General features: G+C 39.9%; 1 protein-coding gene across 1 annotated transcript in view; it reads left to right on the top strand.

Moving 5' to 3' along the window:
• LOC127049727 (isoaspartyl peptidase/L-asparaginase-like) overlaps nucleotides 1-17,515 on the top strand; it is a 221,266-nt gene extending 203,751 nt beyond the window's left edge. Inside the window, exon 8 of the mRNA XM_050950970.1 lies at nucleotides 17,420-17,515. Within this exon, the coding sequence (XP_050806927.1) occupies nucleotides 17,420-17,497 (78 nt within the window). The 3' untranslated portion in view covers nucleotides 17,498-17,515. The remainder of the gene's footprint in view (nucleotides 1-17,419) is intronic.
• The last annotated feature ends 4,867 nt before the right edge of the window (nucleotides 17,516-22,382 follow it).

The following is a 22,382-nucleotide window of genomic DNA, read 5'->3' as shown; positions in this document are numbered from 1 at the left end:
TAATCACTAACTTAGGTGCTTGTAAGAGTCTTGCGTTAATAAAATTTCACTCTGAGGTTCGGAGGATTATTCTGTACATGTTATATGTGGTCTCTCTGTGTGTGTATTTAATATATTCTAGTCACATGTACAATATGTAGGCATGCTGCTAAATGTAGTGCTGCTAAATGTAGTATTGAACTGAACCAGATATAACAGATAATTTTTTCAGAAGGGAGTTAGATCCTCAAAACTCCCGCTTAGCTCCTGCCTCACCCTGTAGGCATCTAAAGTCCTAAGGTGCTTATATTTCTGCTGGTGAAGTCCCCAGGGTGCCTAAAAATCTGCCAGCAAGCATACCCACAGCCACTTTTCAGAAGCTGCCTACTAGATCAGGTGCTGCATAAAACAATACTGGTAGGGATTCCACTGGTCCCACTCTGATGTTTAGTCCAGTGGTAAAAGCACTCATCCAGGAAGTCGGAGACCTGATTTCAATTTCCCCTTGCCCCTACCCCATATGGAGCAGGAACTTCAAGTTGGGTCTCCTACCTCTGAGGGAGAATACCCTACCACTGAGATATGTTGCTTGCAGTGTCTCCTATTGAAGCTGTTCCACTTTGTATGAACTATTTGGATAGTCATTGGGTCAGAGCTGGCGTGAGAATACCACTATAGCCCTGTGGAGCAGGGCCTGTATCCTGTCTCTCTTTGGTGAGTGCTTTGAACAGTGGCCAAGAGTCACTTTCACTTTCTCTAGCTCAATGACTAGTTAAATATTCTATACATAGTGGAACAACTTCAACAGAAGACTGAGAAAGACACATGCCAGAATATCACATTGCCTGGTGTTTAGGAGTACTCCTGTGGGAGATCTGTGTTTGAGCCCCTGTTCCACATGAGATGGAGTCAGGACTTGAACCCAGATCTCCCGCATTCTATATCAATGCTCTATCAATGTAGATTCAAATGAAGTAAAAATCTTACGCGAATCCACGTGTTCCATAGAATCTCTATGGATAGAAATGTCATGCTCTAATAAAAATATAACATTAGGTATCTATTATAGATCACCTGACCAGGACAGTAATAGTGATGATGAAATGATAAGGGAAATAAGAGAGGCTATCAAAATTAAGAACCCAATAATAATGGGGGATTTCAATTATCCCCATATTGACTGGGAACATTTCACTTCAGGACGAAATGCAGAGATAAAATTTCTCGATACTTTAAATGACTGCTTCATGGAGCAGTTGGTATGGGAACCCACAAGGGGAGAAGCAACTCTAGATTTAATCCTGAGTGGAGTGGAGGAGTTGGTCCAAGAGGTAACTATAGCAGGACCGCTTGGAAATAGTGACCATAATACAATAGCATTCAACATCCCTGTGGTGGAAAGAACATCTCAACAGCCCAACACTGTGGCATTTAATTTCAAAAGGGGGAACTATGCAAAAATGAGGGGGTTACTTAAACAGAAGTTAAAAGGTACAGCGACTAAAGTGAAATCCCTGCAAGCTGCATGGGCGCTTTTTAAAGACACCATAAAAGAGGCCCAACTTCAATGTATACCCCAAATTAAGAAACACAGTAAAAGAACTAAAAAAGAGCCACTGTGGCTTAACAACCATGTAAAAGAAGCAGTGAGAGAGAAAAAGACTTCCTGTAAAACGTGGAAGTCAAATCCTAGTGAGGCAAATAGAAAGGAGCATAAACACTGTCAAATTAAGTGCAAGAGTATAATAAGAAAAACCAAAGAGGAGTTTGAAGAACAGCTAGCCAAAAACTCCAAAGGTAATAACAAAATGTTTTTTAAGTACATCAGAAGCAGGAAGCCTGCTAAACAACCAGTGGGGCCCCTTGATGATCGAAATACAAAAGGAGCACTTAAAGACAATTAAGTCATGGCAGAGAAACTAAATGGATTCTTTGCTTCAGTCTTCACAGCTGAGGATGTTAGGGAGATTCCCAAACCTGAGCAGTCTTTTGTAGGTGACAAATCTGAGCAACTGTCACAGATTGAAGTGTCACTAGAGGAGGTTTTGGAATTAACTGATAAACTCAACATTAACAAGTCACCGGGACCAGATGGCATTCACCCAAGAGTTCTGAAAGAACTCAAATGTGAAGTTGCGGAACTATTAACTAAGGTTTATAACCTGTCCTTTAAATCGGCTTCGGTACCCAATGACTGGAAGTTAGCTTATGTAACGCCAATATTTAAAAAGGGCTCTAGAGGTGATCCCGGCAATTACAGACCGGTAAGTCTAACGTCAGTACTGGGCAAATTAGTCGAAACAATAGTTAAGAATAAAATTGTCAGACATATAGAAAAACATAAACTGTTGAGCAATAGTCAACGTGGTTTCTGTAAAGGGAAATTGTGTCTTACTAATCTATTAGAGTTCTTTGAAGGGGTCAACAAACATGTGGACAAGGGGAATCCAGTGGACATAGTATACTTAGATTTCCAGAAAGCCTTTGACAAGGTCCCACACCAAAGGCTGTTACGAAAATTAAGCTGTCATGGGATAAAAGGGAAGGTCTTTTCATGACTTGAGAATTGGTTAAAAGACAGGGAACAAAGGGTAGGTATTAATCGTAAATTCTCAGAATGGGGAGAGGTAACTAGTGGTGTTCCCCAAGGGTCAGTCCTAGGACCAATCCTATTCAATTTATTCACAAATGATTTGGAGAAACAGTAAACAGTGAGGTGGCAAAGTTTGCAGATGATACTAAACTGCTCAAGGTAGTTAAGACCAAAGCAGATTGTGAAGAACTTCAAAAAGATCTCACAAAACTAAGTGATTGGGCAACAAAATGGCAAATGAAATTTAATGTGGATAAATGTAAAGTAATGCACATTGGAAAAATAACCCCAACTATACATACAATATGATGGGGGCTAATTTAGCTACAACGAATCAGGAAAAGGATCTTGGAGTCATCGTGGACAGTTCTCTGAAGATGTCCACGCAGTGTGCAGAGGCGGTCAAAAAAGCAAACAGGATGTTAGGAATCATTAAAAAGGGGATAGAGAATAAGACTGAGAATATATTATTGCCCTTATATAAATCCATGGTACGCCCACATCTCAAATACTGTGTACAGATGTGGTCTCCTCACCTCAAAAAAGATATGTTGGCACTAGAAAAGTTTCAGAAAAGGGCAACTAAAATGATTAGGGGTTTGGAGAGGGTCCCATATGAGGAAAGAGTAAAGAATCTAGGACTCTTTAGCCTGGAAAAGAGGAGACTAAGGGGGGGATATGATAGAGGTATATAAAATCATGAATGATGTGGAGAAAGTGGATAAGGAAAAGTTATTTACTTATTCCCATAATACAAGAACTAGGAGTCATCAAAAGAAATTAATAGGCAGCAGGTTTAAAACAAATGAAAGAAAGTTCTTCTTCACACAGCGCACAATCAACTTGTGGAACTCCTTACCTGAGGAGGTTGTGAAGGCTAGGACTATAACAACATTTAAAAGGGAACTGGATAAATTCATGGTGGTTAAGTCCATAAATGGCTATTAGCCAGGATGGGTAATGAATGGTGCCCCTAGCCTCTGTTTGTGAGAGGATGGAGATGGATGGCAGGGGAGAGATCACTTGATCATTGCCTGTTAGGTTCACTCCCTCTGGGGCACCTGGCATTGGCCACTGTTGGTAGACAGATACTGGGCAAGATGGACCTTTCGTCTGATCTGGTACAGCCATTCTTATGTTCTTATTGGGCAATAAAAGAGATAAGAGAGCCACCACCCAATTTTGCATAGAGCCTGAGCTGATGGCCCTGCCCTATAGGTAAAATAAATTGAGGATCCCATCAGGGTTTAAATGTGTGCTAGGATCCTGGGCTTCAAAACATACATGGCAATGCACATGGCCCCCCAGCAGAATGGTAGTGCCAGGGACTTTACCAGTGGGAATTTAGGCTCCTACAGGGTTAGGCAGCAGCTGAGTGGGGGTTTTGAGGATATGCATTTTGGATTTTGTTACCTAAAGTTGCAATTAGGCACCTAAATCCCTTTGTGGATCTAGCCCTTTGTATATTTCTGTTGCTAGTGAGGGGTTTTGAGCATTACTTTGTGGACATGAGTATAGAAGGGCTGCCATAGAGGTACCTGCTACATGTAGTAGGACTTTGATTTTACAGTCACAGCCATGATCCTGCAACAGGATCCTCATGGGCAGACCCTTTTACCTGACTGGCAGCAATACAAACCTTGCAGCACTGGAAGGAAGTCCAATTAAGATGCTATTTTATACCTCTGTCCAGAGGGAAAGATCTAAATCATTTTTGAAAATGTTTATTATTTCTCAGTCTTCAAATCTAATTTTTATTGGTGACACACTGTGAGCCTTTGAAAATCTATTCATATGCTGTTGGGACTTTTTTTGATTTCTTTTGCCTTGTGATACACACAATTGCATAAGAAAAAGACTGTGCATTGATTTCTGTTTGTAAGAAATCAACATATTGCTCTATTATTTTCTTTGGCCACTCTTATACAAAGTTTTTGTAATTGTTATTTTTGATCAAATTGAAAAAAAAAAAACATTTTTAACATTGAGAGTTAGATCAAGGGTAAAATACTGAAAAGATGCCTAAGTCCCATTGACTTTTAATGAGACTTAGACTTCTAAGGGCTAGATGTTCAAAGGTATTTAGGCACCTAAATAGGCAGATAGGGGCCTAGTGGGATTTGCAAACTGCCTGTGCAGGATAGCTGCCTAATTCCAATTGGCTGACTCCGAAGTGCCTGCTTAGGAGCTGTTGAAAATCCCACTAGACACTTATCTGAATCTTTAGGCACTGTCCCTGTGCATCAGTGGGTCACAGCTAAGGATGCCAAATTCAGGACAGACCACTAAGAAACAAAGCAGGCTCACCCCAAACTAGTGGTTTTCTATCATAGATTATACCAAATCAATAACAAAAGTGAACTTCTGTATCACCACACTGGTTAGAAGAAGTCAAAAATGCAGTCTCCTTAGGCATTCCAGCCCTTGGATCACTGCCCAGACACTAGATGTTATAATGAGTGGTTACTGAAAACCAATTTCATCAGGTATAGGGGCCTTCCAATCCCAAGGGACCAGCCACCTAGCCAGGCCAATATATAACTCAGATCTTATCCAATAATGACACTGATGCCAGTCCTTTAGTAACACTAAAAACTAAAGGGTTAATAATAAAAGAGAAAAAGAGAGTTAAAATGGTTAACAGATCATATGCCTACAAGTGATTGCAAAGTCCTCATATCAGGTTTGCAGCAGTGATGGAATAAACTGCTAGCTTGCAAAAGTCTGTCTGGAATCACCCAAATGAACTGTGGGTCATGAGTCCTTGTTTAGAACTTCCTTCATAGAAATCCAGTCCAGAGAAATGAAGCAGGAAATGAAGATGGAGATGGATCTGGTGCTTTTTTAATCTTCTGCCATGTGCGTGGAATTTTACTGTCTCAAACAAAGCCCACAGTCCAGGTGCATGGAAAATTACTGTCCCAAGATGGAGTTCAGTGTCACATGAGCATATCACATGCCTTTATATGCTTTGATGACTCACAGGGGCAGCTATTGCCCATATTCTTTCTCAGGCGTCCACAGGAAAAGCTTTCCAGGCTGAATGAATTTCTTCAGTGGCCCATTGTGAGCTGGGTGTTCTTAATGGGCCATCAGCACATAGAAGTCTGGCCCTAATATACCATTCTGTCTGGAGAGTGTTACCCAGGAACACAACAGATATGTAAAATGCAGGTACATAGCCAAAAATCATAATTTCACATTAAAAGATTATACATGGATTTAACCAGGATAGTCATGCTTAGCAAATCATTACTTTTCCATTGACACCTTACATGACGTACTTAATACAAGATTTGTTGCAATTATATAACAGTGGTAATATCAATGGTATAAATGATCATATTAAATCATACAGCATCACAAGCATCTAAATACTTTAGAAAATGTGGCCCTCAGTGCCTAAGTCACTTTTGAAAATGGGATCTAGGCTCCAAAGTTACTTAGGCACTTTTGAAAATTTTATCCTGAGCCTTAAGTCTCTCCCCATGTACGCAGCTGCACTGTCCCCAGAGGAGCCCTGTTCATCCACAGCTCTTGTGGGGGTGTAATTTCTGGCACTCCTCTTTAGGGTACAGCTTACTTTCCCAAAATTGTGTTGGCTCATCTCTCTTGGCTTATTAGTTATGAGGAACAAAGCCAATGCTCCTCCTGCTCTCCATCCCACTACATCCTTTCTCTTGGAGTGGAGGATAGGTAACAGCCATACAGTCCCTGCTCTCCCTTCCACACATGATGCAGGGAGTGCTGATGCAGCCACACATGGTTCTTGGGAGCTCCTACTCTCCAGTATTGGCCTTCCATGGACTGGGCCACCATCTGGCCCTTAGAAATGGGAAGAGAGAATTGCATAAGCACTGTTAGTGTCATATGCACACACTTTATGAATAAAAGAGGCATGGGACCAGCACTGAGAGAGAATGTTCTAAGAAAAATGAATCACACGTTATGTTTTCCTGGTAGAAGTGGAGTAGGCAGAACAAAAAAGCATATTGATGAACACAGCAATTAAGGAAAAGAAAACAGCTTATTGGAAATGTGAAACACCATTATTAAAAGAGGAGGATAATGAAAACTAAACAGAAATGAAAAGACTACATTGATCAGCAAGTCTAGGACTGTAAAAAAAATCAAAGACAACAAAGGAACCAGGAAGACATATTTTAAATATATAGGAGGCAAATCATCTGGCAAGTCTGGTGCTTCAAGCAATTAGGGGTACAAGAAGGAAGTTGGTGACAAGTGTTTATATTAATATTACTAAGTGCTCAATGAAATCTTTGCTTTCATTTTAAAAAGAGAAGCTGATTATCACTGCTTGAAGGCTAGAATGAAAAGCTATTGTAATATGAAATAATACAAAACCAAGGTTCCAAACTGTGATCTTATTTACACCAGTTTTACATGGGTGTAATCTTATTGACTTCCATGGAGTTAATTCAGATTTACACTATCATCAGATCTAAATCAGAATCAATGGGTATGTATATGGTGCAGCTGCGTAGAAACATGTTAGCTCTGCTCAAGCTATCAGGCTAAAAGTGATAGTGTAAGGGGTTGCTTGTGCTAGCCGTCCGAGTACATACAAAAGGGTGGTCTGCATGGGTTTGTATTCTGGAAGTTAATCCAGCTGCAATGTAGACCTACCTTGTGTATGTAGTGATGGGAACTGGAAATTAGGGGTCAGTAGTCCCAGGTTCTATTTCTGTCTCTGTTATTCAGTAAGGGCTAAACTGTCACCCGTCTTTTTGTGGGTTCACACAGAGGTGCACATGACCAACCATCCCATGTTGTGCTGCCTCTGCAATGGCTGTTCCTCTGGGATGACTATTCACGCCTTGTTTCCTTTGAAGAATAATCCTCTGGAGAAGAAGGAGAGCTCATGTTCCCCCACCACTCTCTGCACTGCCCAGCATACTATCAGGCGCAGGGTACACCATCATACTGGGGCTTATAATGGAAAGTGTTAGATAACCTTAAATATATGTGTCCAATACCAGTTTGTCTATAATAATCTGAGAGTTTCATACATAAATACAAAAATAGAGGAGACTCTCTTTTTCCTGGGGTTTTTCATTGGAAGTGTTTTTTTGTGTTGGTTTCATTATATATAATGCAAAATAATATGATAGAGCCAATTCAAAGTAAGCCATGAAAATGAGTACCCTACAGATCAGAGCTGGAAAATGCTCAGTACTCTCTACTGAGGCGAGATTCTCAAAAGATCTCAGCTGCCATTTAGGCATATAAATGAAGAAGCTGGGCTTTTAAAAGTGTTCTGCATTCTGCAGCTCCCTTTTGCCCTCAGTGGCAGCTGTTGGTTGCTGTGCTCTTTTGACAATCTGAGCCTACAACTCCAATTTTCTGAAAGGGATCAAACATCCAAAAATGTTGGCAAAGAGGAGCTGGGGATCAGCAAGGAACAATGTATGGAACTCTCAGTGCCTCCGAGTTGCCAGTAGAGGGAAAGGGGTTTGGAATATGTGTAAGACCTTTTGGGAAATCATTTACATGAGTTTCTCTGACCTCTCAAGTAGTTCCACAGAAAGGAAACAAGCAGCATAACGTAGCTTTCTCCAAATAGCTATAAAACAGTGTCAGACTGACTGCAATTTCCATGTTTCTATTGACAAAGAAACCTGATCTTTGGTATTCTCAGAATGCCACATCTGAAACTATCCATCAGAGATTACCAGAATGTCATCCATCACTTATCAGATTTCAACCTTTCAAGTGCCATAGATGGGATTTGCAAAACAAATAAATGAATTTATAGGTTGAGCCAGTTGCACTAGTGGCTGACCAAAATTTTCTACTCCTGGTGGCATAAGTCCTCTTTCTCCTGGAATTTCTAAACAAGGCCTGCTTGCTATGACTGGACCAGAATTCTTTCAACTTTCTCATTGGGGAGTTCTCCTTCTCCTTTTAGGACTTGTGTTCCTCACTTTGTGAAACCCAGCTCCTCTTCATCATCTCAGAAATGAAAGGCTAAACATAAACCTGAAACCAAAACATACTGCAGACTAGATTTCTCCTCAGATAACAGAGCCAAACCTCAAAAAGAAATTGGGAAACCTACTTTTCCCTCTTTGAAAACCCTTACTTGGATGATTTAAGCTATCTTTTCCAATTCAAATACCTAGGCAATATAGTGTACCTGATTCACCACATATTAAACATGACAGAATTTTCACAACATCCTTCTCAGATGGATGCTTTCAAAAGGAAAAGGAACGAGGAGAAGGCAGAGTTTCCCATTCCAGACTGTGGACTTGGAGTGGCTAAAGCTAGAGGAGAGATACATCAAGAGAAGCTCTTTATAATTATACCCAGTCCACCCAGTGCTTGAACTGACCCAGCCTGCAGTGGCATGGCAAGCTGGTGCTTCTTCCATTGTGTGCTCTGGAATCTGTTTTCATTTAAAAAAATAGTAAGTCTCCAGCAGATATGGTTGTGGAAAAAAAATCTGAATCTTAACTGAGTGCAAATAATGCACCGTTGTTTGTCTGACTTTGGAGGAAGCCTAGAATAATAGCTGAGAGGTCTGAACTACCTCATCCTACAATCCTTCCCCACATCTGTCCCATGAGCCAACAGGCCTGAGGGAAGGAGCAGAGCCCAAGGAAGCAACAGGCACCACTAAAGGAATACTAACTCTGCAGAGCCCAGTGGGGAGTCCATCCCCTACTGAGAAGGAGCCAAACCTAAATAGCTGTACTGCACCAAACAGGAACCAAACCCAAGGAACCCAGCAGAGCACATGTGTGTATCCAATCGGTGCTGCATAAAGGAGCCCATCAGAACATCCCAATTTGACCCCTGAGTCTAATAGGCCAAAGTGCTATATTTTCACCTGGTCCTACTAACCAAATCCACTTTTCTTCACCTGATTCAGGGCCACTCATAATCCAAGAAGATTCTTATTCCATTTTTGTAGAGAAGACACTTAAGCATTTGGAGCCAGACTTACCAGTACACTCCAACTGCTTTATGCTGCTCCAGCTGAAAATGCAAAGCAGCTGAAAATCCAGCTCCTAGGTTCATTTTGAAAGGAAGTCCATATCACTGTTCTTTAATATTATGTCAGAATCCTACAATGAGCACCAAGCAGACAGAACTCTGTGCCCACCGAAGTTCATTGCAGGATCAGGACCTTTGTGTTACTCTTCTAAATCTCTTACTCCTAAGTAGTTGTTTATATTTTTAATATGTTTTCCTGCCCGGTGCTCCAAATGTTGGAGGATATTATTCGCTGCTGGCTACTTCCTAACTGTGCTAGACCAGATAAGTGGGTCCCAACTTATAAGAGATAAAATTACAGGTTAAAACAATAATTGTCTCTCTTTCCTATTACTCTGTGGCTTGGAGATAGGAGGGCCAGAGATTTGTTACACAGCTTTATGATTCTCAGTTTAATTGAAATTGTTATTCTCTTTTTTTAGCGCAGCCTGCTTTCAGTGGGGAAAAACAGGACTGAGCACTACTTGTGCTGCAGAGTTGCTACAGCTGAACTCCTTCCAAAATTAGTCCAATTCTGAAGACTAGTTCTGCTTGATACTCCCAGAGAAATACCTATAAAAATAAACCTTGGCAAGGTTTTCTCTTCAATTGCTTTATTAAGAGACAAGTTTAGGGATGTGAGTTCTGCAATTTCCAGACAATTACAATCCTGTGGTTTTTGTTATACTCCCTCTGAGGATTTTTTTTTAGCAAAGACTGTTGTGAATTTAAAAAATAGAGTTAATACAATCTGACAATTAGCGATCCTTTCGGCCTTGTAATATTGATATTTTTTCCTTGCAGGTGTATCTTAAAGGAACTAAAAGTAACAATTTAAATTCCTTATGCCTAAAGCAATGTCTTTAAATTAAGGGTCTCATTTAAGTAAAACTATTTAAAAATAGCATCAACTGTTGCATATGATGTTTATTGGGGAATCTGCCGAATTTTACAATGGAATCTAAACGTAAAATAAAATTTAAAAAAGCCAAAGTGTTTTAGAAAAAAAAAGGCAGTAGAAAGTATCAGTGGTAAATGTTTTCTTTATTAAAGATATTTTGTGGGATACCAAAAGGCCTGCTTAGAATGGGATGCCCTATAAATAAAGGGCCGGATTTTGCCATTGATTTCAGTAAGGCTCCTTGCAGAGTAAGGTATTACTCAATCTGAGTAAGAATGGAACAATCTGGGCCTCAAAACATTACCAGGTAAATTGAACTTTTAGGGTCAGCCCCATTAAGGGCTTGTCTACACTTACAGCGCTGCAGCGGCACAGTTGCACTAGTGCATCTGTGCCACTGCAGCGCTTAATGAAGCTTCTCCCATTGGCGTAGGTAGTCCACCTCCCTGAGAGACAGTAGCTGTATTGATGGGTGAAGCTCTCCCATCGACATAGCGCTGTCTACACCGGGATTAGGTCACTAGAGCTGTGGTGCTCAGGGGTGTGGATTTTCCATGCTCTCAAGGGACATAGTTATACTGACATATGTTTATACTGTAGACCAAGGCTTTGATTCAATCTAGCCCAGGGATCGGCAACCGTTGCCACACGGCTATCTAGGGTAAGCACTCTGGCAGGCTGGGCCAGTTTGTTTACCTGCCGCATCCACAGGTTCGGCCGATCGTGGCTCCCACTGGCCACGGTTCGCCCCTCCATGCCAATGGGGGCTGCGGGAAGTGGCATGGGCTGAGGGATGTGCTGGCCACCACTTCCTATGGCCCCCATTTGCCTGGAGTGGCAAACTGCGGCCAGTGGGAGCCACAATTGGCAGAACCCGTGGACGCGGCAGGTAAACAAACCGGGCTGGCCTGCAAGGGTGCTTACCCTGGCAAGCCGCGTGCCAAAGGTTGCCAATTCCTGATCTAGCCCATAATGTTTTGGTGCCAAGGATAATCCCAGGGAAGGAATTCTCATTCATAGACAACAGGAGCAAGACAGAGCAATCCTTTGTGCTTAAAGTTTTATTTTTTACACCTACATACCTGAACAAGACAAATGCATAAACAGACACTAAGGTGCCAACATTCATTATTGTAGAGACAGAAGATAGTTCATGAAACATAACAGGAAAGCAAGTTAAATATAAATCAGTTTTCTATATGTATATAAAAGTTACGTAACCTAAGGATGCATTACTTATTGCACCCTACTCCTTTATGGCACATATCAGTCTTTTAAGAAGGATCTTTGGGTTGATGCTGGCTGGGAAATCCTGCTATCTTGACTCCAATGAAGCCATTCAGACCAAGAGCTCTGGGCCAAATTCTGTCCTCTTCTATACTGATGTAAATCTGATAAACATCTTTATGGAAATGTTGTTGGCTACATTCTGATAAATAGAAGTGGTGACCTCAGATGACCGTCTCATCTCTAACCTTGGGGCCTCTCATACCCAACTGGACAAGTAGACAGACACCATTCCCCATGTAAAAGTTCAAGAGGAACTTGGAAATTAATTGTTAAAAGTGAAAATACATAAATACCCACATAAATATTTGGATTCTGTTATAAAGATAACTCTTTAAACTGATCAGCAAGATAAATTGGTCACTGACCCTATGGCAAAGGCAAATCAATTCCTTATTTAAGACAAAAAAAGTTCCATTTGTTTTTAGAGATTGTATTTTCACCTATGTCAGATTAAAAGTGAAATGTTTATATTTTTCATTTAATATTTTCCACATCTTTGTATACCATTTATTCAGGTGGAATGTAATTAAACTGAACACTTGACTTCGGTGCCATGAAATGCAGTACCATGAACACAGAGCAGTAAAGAATACACCAATATAGTTTTGTGCCATGTAGGGTACAACTAATCTCCATCATCCAGATTTTCAATTAATGATTTTGTGAATTTCAAATTGCATCAGACCTGCACATTGTACAAACTGACAGCTGGCTTACCAGCATTTATATGTGCAGGATGCTGCCTTCAAAGAGATGAGTATGCCAGGAGACTGGTAATCTGTGCTTCTGCTCTGAAGAATAGCATAAATCATGCAAGAGTTTGAGAATGTACAATAAAATATTCCTTGCTACAAATTCAAGAATACGTGTGAGTCCATCTTTAGTGCTGTGCAGGGGATTTACACATGTGATTCACAAATGTATTCCTTACAATAAAATTCAGCAATTTTGTTTTTTGTGGTAACATAGCCATGTAGTAGCAGCTAGGAGCAAGTGCATCTTTACTCTACTATGGCATTTAAATTTCTGGATAAAAAAAAACTGACTGCTACAGTGTTCTGACTAATTTTTTTTAGAAAGTTCCATTTGTTTTAACTGAAGAATCCATCGCTCCTGTGGATTTCATGGAATCATAGATTCAGCCATATGTGGGGTTACTGTGCCAAGAAACTGAGAGACACACCATCAGCTCAGAGGGAAAATTATCCAGGAGACTGGCAGTTCCTTTCCTTGATGATGCCAAAGATCCATGGGCTACCTAGATTGTACTCCCTGCTCCTTAGTTTCTGGAGAGGGAGATTGGACAGAAACTCCCTGAGCTGGTCCTTGTGGAATTTCCTGGGCCTCTTGTATATAAATAACTAATTTAATAAAATTGCCATTCTGCTGGGGCTCCCCCACCCCCACCGCCTTTTGACCCTGGTTCTTTTTCAACAAGTTTGTTAGGAGGTAAATAATGACCTGAGTAAATATGATTAAAATTACAATAAGTAATTCTGTATCAGACATAAGTCTGCCTCCAAACACTGTATTTTGTTAGGGGGCAGGAGAGTGAAGGAACCTGGGTATCTGCAGTTTCTAATCTTCTTTTAAACATTCCAGATGGCATGAGTGAAATCTTTTAATTCTCCAGTGAAATGGTTTATTTACATCAGAGCTCCGTGTAACAGACACAGAAATGCTGAATTGAGGGAGAGGGTCATGACAGAGTGAGAGACCCTAAGGCTGACTCACCACTCTGTGCACTGTGGAAGTGTCCCCACATGGGGCAAATTGATGAGGTAATAGTTTAAGTACTCAATGATTAATTAGCTGGATGATTCATCTTGTCAGCTGGAAACAGTTAAAAGAGAGGCAGGAGGAGGTGGGAAGAGGAGGTGAACAGAGGAGTTCAAGATTACAGAGAGCTGTGTGGCCTATCCCCTTCTGTCCCATGCCTTGGTAGTTGGCAAAGACTTGGGGAAAAGCCTTATGCTGTGTGGAACATTTATAAGTCATGCTGTAAATAAAGTTGTGAAGCATGGCTAGAAAGGGTTAAACAACTTGCAGGCTGAATGACCTAAAGCCCACCTTTAAAGTCATGTTAGAAAGGTATGCAAATGATAATTAGGGCCATTCATGCTAAATAGGCTAGAACTTTGAAATGCAAACCCATGTTGTTAGAAGTAATACTAATTTTGTGTATCTTAGATGCTACCCATAAAGGGACAGTTCCGAACTGTTACTGTAACTATTGATTCAGAGATCAAAAGGGAATATTCACATTTGGATAAATCTTGGGTAAAATAATGTCATTGTCTATATGTCTCTTTGAAGTTTGTAATAGACTGCCTAATGCCCTATGTTAATTTATGTAACTAATTACTAGTGGTGTTTAGAAAGCAAAAGATTACATCAAAAGCCTATTGTTTAACCAGGACTGTATGTTCAAGAGGATGCTAGAACACTATGTAAAAAACCCCTTGGATCCTGATTCTGTTATCTCAGATCTGCTTAGGCTTCATCAGGGGAAGTTTGAGTCACAAGACCAGTTATGCTGGTGCACCCTGAATATGATATTTGGACATTGGACTATAACCTATGAACTATTTCTGAACGAACACTTTGCAACTACAAAGCTCCTCATCTCTGCTATGAATCTGCACCTCAGTGAATTAAACTCATGTTTGTACGTATATTGATCTTTTAACCATAGTCTCTCTCTTTTGTGTTTTAATACATTTTAGTTTAATTAATAAAAATTGGCTGTAGTGTGTATTTGGGTAAGATCTGGAATATTCAATAACCTGGGAGGTCATGGGTCCAATCCTTTGGGATTGGTAGAACTTTTTCTTTTATATGATGAAATATGATTTACAGAAATGTTCATCATATTTGAGGTGAGTAACTGGATGAAGGCCTGAGGCTGGATCACTTTAAGGAAACTGTGTTTTTTGGACTTCTGAGTAACCAGTGAGGTTTTATGCTGGCTTGGTAAATCTAAGTATTGGAATATCCACCAGCTTTATGAGGATTGTCTGCCCCATTCTTTGCAGTTCACCCTAACTGAGTGACCCCATCGGGCTCCCTGCCAGGACCCAGTCACAAAAGTACTTGGTGTTGAATGTGCCAGTGGTGCACATGAAGGCTGTTTGCAATAAGAAACCAGGGTGAGGGATCCCTGTCCTTTGGCAGTCATTAAGAGATAAGCCTCAAATGAACATTATGAGAGATGCCTCTTTGAATATCTTCAGCATGGTTGGGTAGGAGTGGGAGTTGTGGTAATTATTCTCTTACCACTGACATATTGTAATGCAAGTTGAACAGGCTTTTGTTTTTTTTTAAAAAAGACCCTAAGGCAGATCTGAATTAAAACTTGTATAAAGCAGATGGATGCTATAGTAAGGGAGCAAAAATAAATGTCTAAAAGCACTGATTCCCCTCTTCAGTTGCATCATTCAATGTTTCAGCTTTGCAACTGGTAAGAAACACATACTGTCCTACATACATTTCTCCTATCAGCTGTGAAGACTCCAATACCCAACCCCATTAAGTCCTCCATGGTGTCTCTTCCTTTTCAAGTCTTCCACGGAGGAGTATGCTACCCAGTATATTAAATATCCCCAAACTCCTTCTCAGCTGTGCTGTATTTGTACTGGCTAGTTCTCTAATAACTGTATCTCTCAGGATCAGAAGTCCCAATGTTCGCTCACCCCATCTTGAATCTTTGAGTGGGCTGCATGGTAAGGTCACTACCTTCAAGTCCTCAACAGGTCTCTTTTGGATGGTGGGAGGTGGCTGTCCATCCAGAGAACATTATTGTTATGCTGCTGCTGAAAATCCAAGTGCCCTGAAATCTTCCTCTCCTTTTCTTAGCTGGGAGCTAAAATCTTCCTAGCAGCTTTGCAGGTCATTCTGGTTGTCTGAATAAAGGATGTGCAGCCTCCTGCTCCCCAGAGGAGATCTTTGTTACATTGAGATAAAAGAAGTAGCTTTACCATTGACATCTCTCCCAAAATTTCAACATGCAAAGATCCAAGGAAACAGGGTGGGATAACGTCTGACTCCAAATGATAGAGGGGCACTGCAATCTAGTAGGCACTTCCTATCTCCTTCCAGAAAATCTGCTCAGATAAGGATCCAGGGCCTGTTAGGAAGAAGTACTTGATGGGCTCAGGAATTCCAGTACTGATGGCAGGATTCAGAGCCAAATATGTTTGGACAGCAAGTAGAAGAATTTTCACTACTCAAATGAAGCTGATATTTGGCCCATTTGGGATATTTTATGCAGTTCACATCTTGATTTACGCTAGACACTGTTTGCTACCTCTAAGCTGTACTGTGAATATGTGTGTGATGCATGTATGAGAAGGGCCTATTCCTAACAATTTGGCCCCTTGTTTCAATATAGCTGAAGGAGAGTTGAGGGTTTCTGAAGGGTTTGTACTTTTCTGAGAGGCTTAACATTGATCAAAAGCAAGAGAAGTGAGAGAAAATTGGGTGCCCACTAAATTCCCCATGCTTTGTATATGATGGTACTGAAGATTTCCCCTGACACTGCCTAATTATGTTATACACTAGTAATTCAATTACTAATTATTATGTTTGCAGTACTAGCTACAACATGCTGGGCCCTTTCCAAGCTTAGATAAAAGACCATCCTTGCCCCAAATAATGTACAATTTGAACATGCATTCACTCATGCATTGACTGAATTCTCAATGAGTTCAATGAGAGTGTGAAACAATTCCAGAATGGGGATCCCAGACCATGGATTGGAAAGGAAAAACAAACTGGAAGTAAAGTGGAGGTTTGAGCAAAATACTTTTTCTACATCATATTTCATGGACATAAGATGAACTTTGGAGAAATCTGATTGATAAGCATTTTACCCTTCTGAGGTGTTGCAGACCAATTGAAAAATGAACACCATCAAAATCCATTTCTAGCAAATTGATTAAATTATTCTTTTTTGTGCACTGTATTTTCACGCAGCTTATTCAACCAGTAGGAGAAAACTTCAATCTCCCTGGTCACTCAATAGCAGGCCTAAAAGTGGCAATTCTTCAACAAAAAAAAAACTTCAAAAAGAGACTCCAACATGAAACTGAAGAACTGCAATTAATTTGCAAACTGGATACCATCATATTAGGCCCGAATAAAGAATAGGAGTTGTTGAGTCATTACAAAACCTAAACCTAATTTCCCCATTCTAATTTCCCCCTACTGTTACTCAGTCTACTTCTTGTCTACTGTCTGAAATGGGCCACTCTCATTACCACTTCAAAAGTTATTTTTCCTCCCTTGGTATCCTGCGGTTAATTGAGTTGTCTCGTTAGACTGACCTTACACTTGCTAAGGCAACTCCCATCCTTTCATGTATTATACCTGCTCCTGTATTTTCCACTCCATGCATCTGATGAAGTGGGTTCTAGTCCACGAAAGCTTATGCCCAAATAAATTTGTTAGTCTCTAAGGTGCCACAAGAACTCCTCATTGCTTTTGGTGATGCAGACTAACACGGATACCACTCTGAAACTTTTCAGTGTATTACTTTTATTCTTGAAGGTAAAAGGAAAGCTAATAAATAATGTCAAAGTTTAAAGTATACTACTAATGGTCTTTGTATTTTTGTACTGTATGTATTAATAGCTAATGAGATGTGCTCCGGACACTAGGTAAAACTCCAGAGGAAGCTGCAGATTCTGCTCTTCACTATATGGAGAAGAGAGTCCATGGACAGGGAGGAGTTATAGTTGTAAGCAAAACTGGAGAATGGACAGCACGATTCACCACCAAGCAGATGGCGTGGGCAGGCATAAAGGAAGATGTGTTAATGTATGGCCTAAATCCAGAAGAAACAATTCAAGAAATAATTAAACCCTCCAAATAAACTTTTTTGGGGAGGGGATTTTTACAGTGGATGTTATTAGTTTGTGCTACATGGTTCCTAATGAAGGGTGTATGTATCTGGCGTCTTTGGACTAACTTACTTCATATTCAAGAAGATTCATAAAACATGACTCTATTACCTTTAATAAAGATAGTTTTCCAAAGGCATTGTATTTAGTTATTTCAGAACTTTGAGAATATGCAAAATGCTACATGGAGTCAGTGTTCCAGAGGAGTGGTGTTTCATGCAAAATTCAATATCTCAACTGTAGGGAACAAACAAACAAAATGTGTATGGTATAGTATGTTTCAGCTGCAACATCCACATCCAACTTGGTTTTTTCAGTAATGTGTGCGATTTTTTTCCTTTTGCTCTCTAAATGTATCATGTATTGATTGTTGTGCATTTTTAGAAAATTGTAATAACATGGAAAAGTTAAGCTTTCAATCAAGTTCATCCAACTAAGTCTTAATAGCAGTCCCACAAGCATATTTTAGTGTATTGTTCTAAATACTTACCCCAAGAATTCAGAAAGCAGTGGAACTACTTTTATGCCTTCCAAAATAAGCTATAGACTTTATTTTCTTCTTCATTTGAAAGATTGAAATACCTATTTGTTAAAGCACCTCTATGGTCCTTTCATTAATTCCTCCCAAACCCAGTGAAACATGTACTTTCAAGTAAACTGTCCCAAATAAACCACTTTCTGTTAAAAACTGCATTGCTCTCTTCAAGCAATCAAAACAAGGTGGGATTAAAATCTGTTCCACATAATGTACAAAATTCAGCATTTAAAAACCAGCTTCACACATATAATTGCATCAATACCTCCTTATAACAGAAACCTTCATGGGAAAAAGAGCAAAGCACAGACTCTATTTGTTCATCTCACATAAAATTTCCTTTTGGTCTGTGCAATCTATATATCTTCACAGCCTGCACTGCAGTGTGTTTTTTTTCACTGAAGAATTATCTGTCTTACCCAGTAATGAGGTGCACTTTCACAAGTATATTGTATAGATTTTTGTAACAGCACTTCATTGGATTTGTAATCTTTTTTTCCGAAGAGCAGTCACCTTTTTACAGAAATGTCCAATACTTTGGTCTACAGAAATGTTATGAGGCATTCAAGTTTCTTCTATGATCCTCCATACTGTAGAGTTTGAAATGTTGCCATGTCTTACTGGTTATGTCTTGCCTCCCCACGTATGTTTTCCATAAACACTGACAGATATGATAAAAAAGAAACATTTTGCTGCAAGTCTTGGATCACCTAAAAATAAATTAGCAATCAGATGCTGTCATTTGTACTTCAGGTTTTTTCCTAAATTGAATAGCTTTGATGTCAGCCACAGCAATATAGAGGTGACTTATTCAAATAATCTTGGACAGCAGCAAACACAAATTTAGCGTGTGATGTTTTATTTTTGCCACACGAACGTCAAAGATATAGACGAGATAAACAGTTGTGGGATGGGCACAGTGGCTGTACACAACAAAGACACATAACTTCATTTTGTGCTCACTTTCATACAAACTCTTTCCTAAAACATTTTTCAGAATTAAACATGGTAATACAATTTTAAAAAAATAAGTAACAGCAGAGTAAAATAAATTAAGAGGCATAGGTAACGGAGAAAGAGATGTTTTCAGTTAAGAAGTGAAAAAGACAGTCAGTGAACTAGAGAGAGAGTGAACACTGCACGAAAAAGAAAGAGCTGCAGAGAGCTTTTCCACTAAGAATATCAAGACTGGATGGGAGAACAAAGGGAAGGCCAATACTCAGCTGGGAGAGGAACAGAAAAAGACAAAGTTTTTGAGGTATCTTCAGGATTGTGTGAACTGCTTGAAATGAACCACCAAGTTTCTCAGAATTAACACTGGGTTGTGTTTGGCTGTCAGTGGTTTGCTCAAATTTTGTTTGCATCTACAAAGTGTCTGTAGAAGCTTTTTGCTAATATTTCATATCTGTTAAGGCTGAAGATCCATATTATTTGTACTCCTACTTCAAATAGTACCTCCAGCTCTCACCACAGTATTGGTTGCTTATCTATAGTAAGACACACACTAAAGGAGTTATTTAAAATATAGCAAATTTTACTAGACATTTGGATGTGTTTAGTGAAAATATCCTGTCAGGAGCTCACTGCTAGTCTAACAGTTTCCTATCAGGAACTCCAGGGTCCACTATAAGGTGTGTAGCAAAGAGTCCAGACATCAGTGGCTACAGGTGGGATGGGGAGACAGGAAATGTTCTGAAAGATGCCAGGTTAATTACGTTAATGTTACACGCTCCCCAGGCAGGAGGAGGTGCCTTGTGTATTTCAGGAGAAATTCTCTCTCTGCAGGGAAGCTGTTTCAGACACACTATTGGGGCTCCCCAAGAGCTGGGATCATAAAGTCCTGCTTCAAGCCCAGCTCTGCTGTTGCTGCTAGCCATGTCCCCTCTTTCCCCCACTGCTCCTCTCCTTGTAAGACTCCCTGCTGCTGCATGCAGGAAATGTGAGGTGCTGTACGCTTAGCCAGGCCATTAGTCCAATTTTAAACTTGACAGTCCTGTTTTTTTTTTAAGTTTTGTCTCCTATCCCGTACTGGTATAAAACCAGATGTGTTTTTGTCTGGTGTTAGGCACAAAGAATGCCATTTTGAAGAACAAGGAGTATTTGTGGCATCTTAGACACTAACACATTTATTTGAGCATAATCTTTCATGGGCTAAAGGCTGCTTCATCGGATGCATGCAGTAGAAAACACAGTAGGAAGATATATATACACAGAGACCATGAAAATATGGGTGTTGCCATACCAACTATAATGGGAGTAATCAATTAAGGTGAGCTATTATCGGCAGGAGAAAAAAAACTTTTGTAGTGATAATCAGGATGACCCATTTCTCTGTTTATAAATATCTTCCTACTGTATTTTCAACTGCATGCATCCGATGAAGTGGGGTTTAGCCCACGAAAGCTTATGCTCAAATAAATGTGTTAGTCGCTAAGGTGCCACAAGTACTCCTCTTCTTTTTGCTGATATAGACTAACACGGCTGCTGCTCTGAAACCTGTCACCATTTTGAAGAGTTCACCATTCCATCCCCATTGGTGTGATGTCATACACCATGAATGCGAGGTCATGCCAGCAGGGGAACGCAGATTGGGGTGGGCCAGTGCCGTTCCTGGAAGTACCTGGAGGCTGGTATTTTAAAGATGTGTGATGGCCACCCTGTGTACACTTCACACACCCTTCTAAAGGTCATCAAACCAGAAATAGTGTGAGACCCTCTACCCACATACTCACCCTGCTCTCTCTGGTCTCCAGACATGGACTGGAACATCCCAGCAGAGACCAGGAGTGTGTAACAATACAGCACCTCACTCTTATTTTTGTTAAGTCTCTCTATTTACCAAGGAGACTCAGAACCTGCTTGAGAGCCAATGAGAAGACAGTGGAAATCAAGCAACTTCTGGGGAAAACAGAGCTATAGGAGGGCTCATTTTCCTCTTCTATCTTTATATCTATGAAATGCATTGATATAATTAGAGTATATTTCATGATCAAACCTGGCTAAGTAATAGAGGATTAGTCCCCTGGCAAAAATCCTATGGTATCTTCTTAAAGTTGTTTGGAAAACCTTGTCATGAAAGAGGGGAGCTATTGTATTAATTTAGATGGAATAAATGTGCCAAGCATGTTACTATAACCCAGCCACTGTCCAACACTGAACAGTGTTAAACAAGGTTCGTGGTTTGGTACCAGGAGACTTCAGTCTGCTTAGTACCATGGCAACCATACCATTAACAATTCTTTTAACCTTTAATTAAAGATAAAGAAAAGAAGAAAAAAACAGCTAAAATATTTGAAATGTAAAGTATTAAATAAGGTTTTCATATTCATATTTTTTGTTTCCTTTCCCCTTAGCAGAAGAGAACTTTTACAAGGAAATCTCCCCTTGTTTGACCATCTTTTAGATGGCATTAAAGACACCTGAGAAACTATATGTACCACCCTGGATATCCCGATAGGCAATACCACCATTCGCAGGTATTGAGTCAAGGGGTTTAAATCAAAGAACTTTATTTGAGGTGTGAGGGTAAGAGAAGATATAAGGGAGACAACAGAATAAACTTGAGAAAGACAATTTATAAATTAACAATATTAGTAAGACTCTTTGCAGGATGTCTTTGCAACAGTCCCAACCTCAGACTGCCTTTGGTAGCTGTGAGTAGCTTGATATGTTGTAGCCAATTCTCTCCCCTCGTCCCCTACTTCTGTAGGCCACTGATACCTTCTCCAAAGATTCAGCACAAAGGCAGCTTCAAGCCAGCCGAGGGCTTTGAGACAGTGGGTGGAGCTAAGGTAGAAGACAACAGAGACAGCATGTGTTGGACAGTATACATTGTATAGGGCTGCATTGTCTTATATTTATTATTTGTCAATTACTATAAACAGATGTAAAAATAAAAAATTTTCTATATAAGCAAGGACTTATGTAGACTTTGCAACATTTTCTATCATCTTTAGTATTTTGAAGGTATACTACTTTGTATTTCATATTTGGGTATTTGGCTGTTTAGCTTTTGTGTTTTTATTTTACTTCTTTTCTTCTATCACTATTTCAGTATAGTACAGTATCTATTTAAACAAATTAAAACCAAATTTATTTTTCCCAGAAATAAATGAAATCTGTCCCAACTAGAGTTGGGTAAGAATCAAAAATCTCATCTGAATTTGCACAACTTTCTGGAGTTTG

Source organism: Gopherus flavomarginatus, chromosome 4 (assembly GCF_025201925.1).
Source record: "Gopherus flavomarginatus isolate rGopFla2 chromosome 4, rGopFla2.mat.asm, whole genome shotgun sequence".
NCBI classification, from domain to species: domain Eukaryota; kingdom Metazoa; phylum Chordata; order Testudines; family Testudinidae; genus Gopherus; species Gopherus flavomarginatus.
Note: the sequence above shows the minus strand (reverse complement) of the source record. Positions and strands in the feature narration are given on the sequence as shown.